The sequence below is a fragment of the Octopus bimaculoides genome, chromosome 11 (genome assembly GCF_001194135.2).
Source record: "Octopus bimaculoides isolate UCB-OBI-ISO-001 chromosome 11, ASM119413v2, whole genome shotgun sequence".
In the NCBI taxonomy this organism is placed as follows: domain Eukaryota; kingdom Metazoa; phylum Mollusca; class Cephalopoda; order Octopoda; family Octopodidae; genus Octopus; species Octopus bimaculoides.
The window spans coordinates 75,172,297-75,183,377 of NC_068991.1; the positions used below are offsets into that span (position 1 = coordinate 75,172,297).

Sequence of the window (11,081 nt, forward strand, 5' to 3'; positions counted from 1 at the left end):
TACACATATACTGATAAATATATATATATGTATGTAAGTGTGTTCTGTCTTCATAATTAAAGTTGTATTTGTTTCCCTATCGGGTAGAAATATTAACTTTGATATACACCCAAAATGGTTGGCGTTAATCCAACATCTAAAGTAAGTTATTCAATAAAACCAAATTTTATCTACAAATAAAATTTCATTTTAGCTTTAATGGATAAACTGAAGCGGCATTTACCAAAACTGAAACACATATTTTGGAAATTTTACGAGCTGGTGAAACTGAATTTATTATTATATTTTTCGAATATTGAATCATGCTGGGGTATTGCGTTTCAGTGTTGTAGTCAATTATGCATTGAACTTTGTATTTATTTTGATTCACACATCATCAAATCGCTTTATGAAATTTTGACTTTATATTCGCTTATCTCCCTTCTTAGGGAGTTATCTTTCTTGGGGTGGAGGAATACCATTGGAAGCTTACATCATTTAGGACTATCATACAAAAAAGGGGAAAATTCATGCATGCACGTGTACAATATGTATATGGATGCATGTGTGTACACAGTTATACATCTATGTACATATACATATATACACACATGCACGCACATATTTGTTTAATGAGAGACAAGATGGCAGATATGAGATCTCTACACTTGTTTTGACCCATCTAGCACTCATCCCGCACAACTGGTTTAGGTGTATCTGACAGTGTTGATGTGTCTCTTCAGGTGATTACAAGATGTATATCATTAAAATGACAACTATTCTCTAAGATAACATCTCAGTTTGTGTATAGAAAAGCAGCAAATTAAAGGGTACAGCTTCATTTTTATACAAGATCAATTATAAATAATAGATGCAAATAGTAAGGAATACACAATACAGTGGAAAAAGTATTAAATATAACCATTAACAGATATGGATTTATAAATCCCCCTTGTGTAGGTTGTATAGTGAACGTACACTTGCTCATACAAGCATTCACAAAGATAGCTATTCAGTGTTTATAAGAATGTGGAGGCTAGAGTTAAATTCAATTCATCCATATCTTAAAGTAAATTATGATTATTAATTTGGTTAACAGTTACTCAAATTCATTCCCACTGCTTTCTGTGAAAGTGCATTTATATGCATGTAAGCATCTTGAGAGACTTTAAGAAATTCTATTAATGATCTTCTCATTGGTCCACAAAATAGACAAGGATTCCTCAGTGCAGAGTCTGCATCTCTTGGAAAAGATATTATAGGTGTGCCTTATTTCGGACCAAGTTAGATCGTATTTAATTCTATCTTCTTTAACTTGCCACACAAAATCAGCCAAAGATGTTGAATGCATCTTGTTGATTTTTGAAGCTGGTGACATGGTTGCGATAACAATTCTTGAATGAATCAGCCATTGCTCCAATGTAAACCTATGGTCCTCCCCTCATTTGTATGGTACATTTATATACAAGATTCATACTCATACAGAGGTCCATCAATGAGCATTTTGATTTTTCTCTGCATTAGCATTTATTAGATTTGGTTGTATTTGTGACAGTTCTGATTTCATATTCCAACATAGTTACCGCATTGGTTATATTGCTACCCTCATGATGTGACCACAGTGAGTGTTTTTCATACTGGTTTATATATCCTTACATGGTATTTTGATGTGTATATATATATATATATATATATATATATATATATATCATCCAATGTCTGTTGTCTACACTAGCATGGGTTGGACAGTTTGACAAGGTTGGGAAGCTGGAAGGCTGCACCAGACTCCAGTCTGATTTGGCATGGTTTCTACTGCTGGATGCCCTTCCTAATGCCAATCACTCTGAGAGTGTAACCGGTGCTTTTATGTGCCATTGGCATGGTTTGGTTGCCATTTGCATGATGCTGGTATCTGCCATGACTGCGATTTTTACTTGGCTTGATGGGTCTTCTCAAGCACGACATAATGCCAAGGGTCTCGGTCATTGCCTCCGTGAGGCCCAACACTTGAAAGTAGATTTTCGCGTGCCACCAGCATCAGCCACTTTACCTTCACAAGGCCCAATGCTCGAAAGGTGCCAGTTATGTGACACCAGCATCAGCCACAACTACAATTTCACTTGGCTTGACAGTTCTTCTCAAGCCCAGCATATTGCCAAAAGTCTCAGTCACTAGTCCTTGCCTCTGTGAATCCCAAAGTTCAAAGATCATGCTTCACCACCACATTCCATGTCTTCCTGCACACACTTACAAATATATATGCTTCACAGTTGTTTAGTTATATAGTTGTAGATGTTTTGGAAACACCTTGCACATGCAAGTGCTACCATTCAAAAGCTGTGCATACCGGAAGCCAGAAAGTACATGGGGTCATCAGGAGAGAATGTGTGCCATTTTGGGGCCTAACACTCAATGGCTTCATTGCGTGTCAGCCCCCCCCCCCACTGATATGAGGCTCCACCTGCTAGATCAACTGGTTATCAAATAAAGCTCATATATATATTTCTATACACACACATATATATATACACACATGTATATATATATATATATATATATATATATATATATATATATATATATATATATATATATTTATGTATACATACATGTATGTGCTTGTGTATATATATACACATACAAGCCTGTATATGTATATATATAAATTGACAGGATGAGATAAAAAAAAAACCAAGGCAGTAAACAGATTTCATAACATTTATCAAGAAAGGGTCTTACAGCTGTTTCCGGAATATTTTATATATCTCTTCATCAGAGACAGTGAGAGAAAATGTTTGAGTGTTAATTATGGTAGAGAAGATATGAAATACAGAGAGAAGTAAGAGAATGAATATAGAAGTGAGATACATAAGGATATTGTATTTGCAGTTCCATTATTCAAGTAGGATGGTGTATATTAATGGTGAAAAAATTTGTTTTGGTGAAGAAATTTTCTTCTACCTGGTGTGTGAATTCCGATGGTGGTTATATTTGGTAATTCCAAGCATAGAGCCTTGTAAACACTCGTATCATTATCGAACCTGGAGCTTAACCATGGTCTATCCGTAGCACTTACTTAGTGTTTACTCGATACCTTTTGGGTCTTCCTGACACGAATACCTTTCATACCCTATATATATATATTCAGCTTGCGAAGACCTATTGGGTCAAGCGAAAGTGAAACCATCAATGGCACTGTGCCCAGCAGCGCCTTCCTGGCACTTGTGCCAAATGGTGCGTGTAAAGACATTCAAGCGAGATCGTTGCCAGTGCTGCTGAACTGGCTCCTGTGCAGGTGGCACGTAAAATACACCATTTGAGCATGGCCGTTGCCAGTACCGCCTGACTGGCCTTCGTGCCAGTGGCATGTAAAAGCACCCACTACACTCTCGGAGTGGTTGGCGTTAGTAAGGGCATCCAGTTGTAGAAACTCTGCCAAATCAGATTGGAGCCTGGTGTAGCCATCTGGTTTCACCAGTCCTCAGTCAAATCGTCCAACCCATGCTAGCATGGAAAGCGGACGTTAAACGATGACGATGATGATAAAACACTATCATCATGACTTCACTGTTCACATGGTTTGGACTGTTTATGGAGAACAATTGTTTTCTGGCCACATCCCTCCCTTATTACTTTGCCTTTTAGTTGTGTCTTATGGCTTACACTAGTGGGATGTACTTATCTAAAACTCAGATACACACCTCTAGAATCAAATTTGTCTTTTAAATGAAGAGGAAAAGAATGTGATCAGCACATTTGTTCATCCATTCATTCATTCATCAATGATATTTGCAGGAAAGCTTGTGATATCCTTTTGTCATTTTTTCTTATTCACTATGGGTGGGCATGATGGGATTAATTATCTTTTACTTTTCTTTCTGATGAACTCTTTCTATCATTCATCATAAAGCTACAACACCCTGTTCCATTCACTGAATTTTGTTTTAAGTTTTTCTTTTTATCGTCCTACAAATATAACCTGAACAACTCTGTAGTTGTGTAGCTGTAGAGCTATACAGCTAAACATCTCAAGCAAAAGCTTTGTAACTTTTTTTGTTTTTTCACTCTTCTAAAGCTGACCTCTAGGTTATGGAGTTTTCAAATATAATATCTTCTTCTTTATGGAAAACTACAACTTAATTCTTAACTTGCCCGTTTTAATGCTCTATCTCTCAGAAACCTTTGTGGAATTTTCTATTTTCTTTTTTTTCTCTCTCTCTCTCTCTCTCTCTCTCTCTCTCTCTCTCTCTCTCTCTCTCTCTCTCTTTCTCTCTCTCTGCTTTGTTATTCACGTCTCTTACATATTCCAGAATTTTATTTAGTTGTATATAAAACTATTGTCCAGTATTTCAGCTAACATATTTTTCTCATCGAGCTGCCCTTCAATATTACCTCACCTATTGCAGCTAAAGAAAACCGTGAGGCTGTTGTCAATATATAGCTTGATAAAAGATCAACTCTGTTGACCTAATGCTGTATATCACATTTTCACCAATACCTATCTTTTTGTGTTTTTTTTATTTTATTTTATTTTATTTTATTCTGTTTTTTTTTCTTCCTTCTTTTTCTTATTCTTTTCAATTGTTGTTCTTCTTGATTATTTATCTCTGCCCATTACATCATATTACATTGCAACAGACATGTTTATCTACCTGCAACCATTAAATATTATTCCACCCCTTCCACTTCAGTAGATGTTTTCTGAAGCCTCTGATCAATGTTTGTGCGTGTCCTCCATTCCTGCCCACCACCACCACCACCACATCACCTCAGCTCAAAATCAATACGTATATCAGAAATGTTAGATTTGTTATATAAATGAATGAAATTGTGTAAGTTATCATGCATAAAAGAGCTCTTGATTTGAGAAATCTTAGTTGTTCTTAATCCATCTTGCTTCTCTGTCTGTTCGTTTCACCAAGAAATTACGTGGATATTATGTAACACAGAAAATAGAAAAATTTCCTATAATAAATCTAAATATCACTTTTACCATTCACCGGTATTGTACCTTTCTCTCTCTCTATTTTTTGTGTTTTTGTCTTTTGTTTTTTAAATATCATTAACTTAGCTATGCTTTAGTAGGTAATTGAAGTAGCCTAATTACACTTAATAGGGTTGACAGTTTGTTTCACCAAAAAAATTATGCTGATAAATAATACTGAAAATAGAATAAATGCTGATAATAAACAATAGCGTTCCCGTTACCATTGTTATACCTATTTTCAAATGCCAGTAACTTGGCAGTGTGCTTTAGTAGGTGACTAATGTTGTTGCCTAAGTAAATTAATGTGGAGGTGTGTGGCTTAGTGATTAGGGTGTTGGACTCATGACCGTAAGGTTGTGGTTTTGATTCCTGGACTGGGCAATGCATTGTGCTCTTGAGCAAAACACTTCATTTCACGTTGCTTTAGTGGAGGCGCAATGGCCCAGTGGTTAGGGCAGCGGACCCATGGTCATAGGATCGCGGTTTCGATTCCCAGACCGAGCGTTGTGAGTGTTTATTGAGTGAAAACACCTAAAGCTCCATGAGGCTCTGGCAGGGGATGGTGGCGAACCCTGCTGTACTCTTTCACCACAACTTTCTCTCACTCTCACTTCCTGTTTCTGTTGTGCCTGTAATTCAAAGGGTCAGTCTTGTCACACTGTGTCACGCTGAATATCCCCGAGAACTACGTTAAGGGTACACGTGTCTGTGGAGTGCTCAGCCACTTGCACATTAATTTCTCAAGCAGGCTGTTCCATTGATCGGATCAACTGGAACCCTCGATGTCGTAAGTGACGGAGTGCCAACACGTTGCTTCAGTTCCTCAGCTGGTACAAACAAGTAGCCCTGTGTTGGATCAATGTCCCATCCAGGTGGGGAATTTCTATGCCACTGAGATTGGGGAACTGGCCCTTATGAGCCTGGCATGGCTAGAGAAGAAGACATGTCTTCTTTTGTTTTGTTTTTTTTTAGTGGAGGCACATGGCCTAGTAGTTAGAGCAGCGGATTCGCAGTCAAGAAATCACGAGTTCGAATCTCAGACTGGGTGATGTGAGTGTTTATGAGCGAAACACCTAAGCTCCAAGTGGCTCCAGCAGAAGGTAATGGTGAACTTCTGCTGACTCTTTCACCACAACTTTCTTTCACTCTTTCCTTCTGCATCTAGCCGCTCACCTGCGATGGACCGGTGTCCCATCCAGGTGAGGTACCTATGTGCCAATGAAACCGGGAAACTGACTGAGAAGGAACAAACAAGTAACTTAACAGGGTTGGTATGAAGGCGTGATGCATATTCGAACCCAAATCCACAACCACTTTTAATCAATTTCAGTTCTTCATTGGTATTTATTTTTTCCTTCTTTTTCTTCTCTTTTCTTCAGGTGTGTCAACACACGCATGCAGGTATGAGGAGCTGGGGAGCTGAAGCTATAACATCTTTAGTAAAAGCAGCACTAAATCACGCCTATGATCCATCTTTGCATAGCAACTTGGTGAGTAACTCTACTTTCACTCACTTTTCTAACACCTTTGTCTCCCAACTATTTACCTAATCACGCATATCTGTCATCAAATTAATCCTCTACTACTAATTCTGATATTTGTATTATTATTATGGATTATCATTGTCATCATCATCATCATCATCATAACATCTACTTTTCCATGGTTGCATGGTTCAGGTGTGATTTATTGAGTAAGATTCCTACAGCAAGATGCTCTTCCTGCTGCCCACCCTTACTTGTTTCCAAGCAAGGTAATTTCTCCCAAGCCCTGGCAGTGTTTTTCGCTGAAGATCACTGTTTACAATTAGGATGCAGTGTCAAGGCCAGGAGACAAGAACACACACACACACACACACACACACACACACACTTCTTTTCTGTTTCTGCCTCCCAAATTCACTTGCAAGACTTTGGTCATCCTATGAATACAGCAAAAGAGGCTTGCTCAAGGTGCCATCTAATGGCACTTAACCGAAACTGATGGGGATGCAAAGAGAAGATCTTAATCCAAATAGCCATGCTTACTATTTTAATTATTTATATTTCCTTGTTGATCTGTTATTCATGTTACTGTATTCTTCAATGCAACTCTAAATATGTCTTGTCTCTTGCATTGAAAGCTTCCTAGAAGATCATAAAATATAACAGGCAACATTTTTCAGTTATGATATCTTTAAAAAGTCCTGTGATTTTTACATAAGAATGAATCAAATTTAATAACTTTGTACCATATGTAAGAACTCTAAGCTGATAAAATATGTTTATCAATTTCTAATGGAAAATCATTGAAAAAGCTCTCTAGTGAAAGCATGATGTTCTTTTCATTGCCTAAAGTGCTCTACATATCAGAATTAGATTAGAAATCTTAAAGAAATGCCTTCAAATTGAAATCTAATTAGTTTCTATGGAATAATTCTATTCTTTTTATTCAAATAGACTTTTACTTTTTATTTATTTCATTTTACAATTTTCTAAATTTTCTAAAGAAATTGTCAAAAGATTTATTCTTCGAATATTTTATAATTTCTTTTACTAGAAACTGCAGGCTGCAATTCTTGCACCACTCCAGAAGTTGTCATCCATTACTCATGCTGACATTCGACAAAAGCAGTTGGACTGTGTCTTCCAGATTTTGCATAGTAATGGAGATACATTGCTCCATGGGTGGCCATTGGTGTTAGGGGTAATTGGAGCTCTTAATAACGATCAAAGGTTTGTTTAATTGCTTTGTTTTATAATTCTGTATTTTCTGCATGAATTCCATTCTCTTTTAATCTAGCTGTATTTTGAAAATTGCTTCTCTAGTAAAAGTAAAATAATTTTGCAAAACTTAAAGAATTTTGTATGATTATATATATATATATATATATATATATATATATATATATATTGTGTTTTTAAACATAACTCATCCATAAGAGATGTTATCTCTGGATGAATTGCTCTGAAGATTTGCCTTTCATTGATGTATAGTCATTGAGTATGATGCATTGGTGGCCATTTTGATCTAATGCTGCTTCTATTGCATATCAGATTTTTACTAGATGTAAAATTTATATCAATAACATAGCAATAAAACTGATTTGTAAAATGTTGCGTTTAATGTTCTTTCAACAAAATAATACTAAAGCAAAAATTGAATTAAGACTTCATGTTTTTATGTAGGATTCAGTCTAAAAAGTTTTTTTTTTTTCTTTGGGGAGGGTTGGGGATCCTGGCTCATGGTTGTGTTAAAAACTTGTTACTAAAATAAGTTTCAAATGCAGTTGAAGCAGCAAAAATGGCAGAATGTCAAGCAAAATATTGACTATTTTTTTTCTTTTTTTGACCCATCTAAGGGGAAAAGCAGAATCTATCTAGCTGGTATAATAATTTCTCTGTCATCATCATCTGTGGTACATGTTCTGGTAAATCTAGGATACTAATTAGGTACATGCATAAATGTAAAACAGTGCTTTGCAAACTATTTTGATTATTGTTCTGCTATTTTCAAGTGACTCTTTTTCAATGGCCCCTTGCTATCGTTCATCAAACTTAATGCTGACAGGTTGATCTTCATTGATATAATACCGAATGTCAAATTATTTTAACCTCTAATTTGAACTCAGAACACAAAAGAGCCTAAACAGACAACATATTGCATCTCATCCAGTGCTCTAACAATTCTGCCAGATCATGTCCCTCAAAGGCTGTACTTTTATTTATCAACCCTGGAAGGATCAAAATCTCACTATAGTCAACAGTGAGATTTGAACTCAGACTACAAGATGCTGGTATAGACATAAATGGAATTTTATCTGATGCTCTATCTGATGTTATCTGATGCTCTATCTGATGTTATCTGATGTTTATACAATTTCACCATTTTTTAAAATAAGGATCACTGAACTTTGTGATGAAAGATCTAACTCATCTATTATAAACTTCAGCATTCTGAATAAGTTTCTGCTTACTCTACATGCAAATTCTGTAACTCTACATGCAAATTCTGTAACTCTACATGCAAATTCTGTAACTCTACATGCAAATTCTGTAACTCTACATGCAAATTCTGTAACTCTACATGCAAATTTCAATGCTATGAAAAATTTGAATATATGATTTAGTATTGAGATTTAATTTTTCCTTCTCATTACCTCATAAAATATTTTTGTATGATTAAAATTGAATTTTTATTGGAATCACTGACACAACAAGATGCCTTTAAATCTTTCCAATGACACTTAAATCAAATATTTTATATCAGTTACAATCTAGGAGAATGCAGCTAATGGTCTTTCTTTTCGTTTGTTCACTTTATTTATTGACAATTTTCAAACTAATTTACGATCAGAAAGTTTCAACAAACACTTTTGTGTGTCTGTGTATGTATGTGCGTGTGTGTGTGTGTGTGTGTGTGTGTGTGTGTGTGTGTGTGTGTGTGTGTGTGTGTGTGTGTGTGTGTGTGTGAACATATACTTTATCAATGTTTCATTATCTGATATCACTCCGTACATTGTTTAGAAGAAATCTCATTGTTCGTTTATTTGGTTTTTATGTCCATTTTTCCTATACTAGCATGGGCGAATGTTCTAGGTATGGCTTTGAACTGCATTCATTAGTGCGGCCCTGGTTCAGGCGTTCTAGTGTTTTGAGAAGTGTGGTGCCACCGCTCAGCCACTATTGTTTCTAGTTCAATGCTGACCTGGAGTAATAGCACTTTTCAGGATCTCAGCTATGAGTAAATCAGCAAATCAGTGAAGTAGATCGATCTGATTAGTGTATGGGTGGGACGCAACCTGTGTAGGAGATTCAAAGATATTTCAAACTAATTCTAGCAACTTTTGTAACGCTGCAAGTGTCAAATTGTAACAGCTGTGCTGTTTCTTTGGATTCATCAGTATAGAAAGGTGAGGTGGGGGGGCATATGCAGCATGGGTAACATCCTGTCACCTATACCACATTCGCCAGGCTTGGACCCTACCCTTTGCTAGCACTGCCGTTAGTCAAGCAAATCGACCCTGGGACTTATTCTTTGTAAGCCTAGTACTTATTCTATCAGTCTCTTTTGCCGAACTGCTAAGTGACGGGGACATAAACACACCAGCATCGGTTGTCAAGCAATGCTAGGGGGACAAACACAGACAGACAGACACACACACACACACACAACGGGCTTCCTTCAGTTTCCATCTACGAAATCCACTCACAAGGCTTTGGTCGGCCTGAGGCTATAGTAGAAGACACCTGCCCAAGGGGCCACGCAGTGCGACTGAACCCGGAACCATGTGGTTGGTAAGCAAGCTACTTACCACACAGCCACTCCTGTTGAATAATCTACACTGGAGTGGTGGAAGTTACAACTCGAACCTCCCTGGGACAGGCCATAAGTTGTAGCTTATGTGACAAACACTGTCCTTCACGCATTGGACTGTTCAGCACTCAACAAATGCTGGACCAGTGGGATAGACAACTAAGGCCTTTGTCCATTGTCATTAATGACCAGTGGAGGCCCCAGGAGTCCTTGTTTGTCATTTATGTTTTACTTGTTAAAGTCACGGGGCTGCTGCCATGCTGGGGCACCACCTTGAAAGGCTTAGTCAATTGAGATCAACCCTAATACTTACTTTTAAGCCTGGTTCTTATTCTGTCAGTTTCTTGTGCTGAACTGCTAAGTTACAGAGATGTAAATAGATCAATATTGGTGAGTGGGACATGCACACACATACACACACACACACACAGATGCGCGTGCACACACACAGAGGTTATTACACAGTTTCCAGCTACCAAATTCACTCACAATGCATTAGTCAGCTTAGGGTTATAATAGAAGACACTTTCCCAAGGTGCCACAATGTGGGATTGAACCTGAAATCATTTGCTGTAAAGGGAATTTGTTAGCCACGCACCTATGACTGTGTCTCTGCCATCAAAACATTGGTTTGACTGAGGGCTGGCGAACCAGATGGCTGCACCAGGCTCCAATCTGATCTGGCAGAGTTTCTACAGCTGAATGGCCTTCCTAACGCCAACCACTCTGAGAGTGTAGAAAGTGCTTTTACGTGCCACCAGCATGAGGGCCAGTCAGGCGGTTCTGACAATGACCACACCCAAAAGGTGATTTTTACGTG

The 11,081-nt window shown here is 37.4% G+C and overlaps 1 protein-coding gene across 1 annotated transcript in view; it reads left to right on the forward strand.

Moving 5' to 3' along the window:
• LOC106883236 (protein MON2 homolog) overlaps positions 1-11,081 on the forward strand; it is a 690,047-nt gene that overhangs the window by 487,077 nt on the left and 191,889 nt on the right. The window contains exons 19-20 of the mRNA XM_052972014.1: positions 6,346-6,456; positions 7,505-7,680. Coding sequence (XP_052827974.1) covers positions 6,346-6,456; positions 7,505-7,680 — 287 coding nt within the window. The remainder of the gene's footprint in view (positions 1-6,345; positions 6,457-7,504; positions 7,681-11,081) is intronic.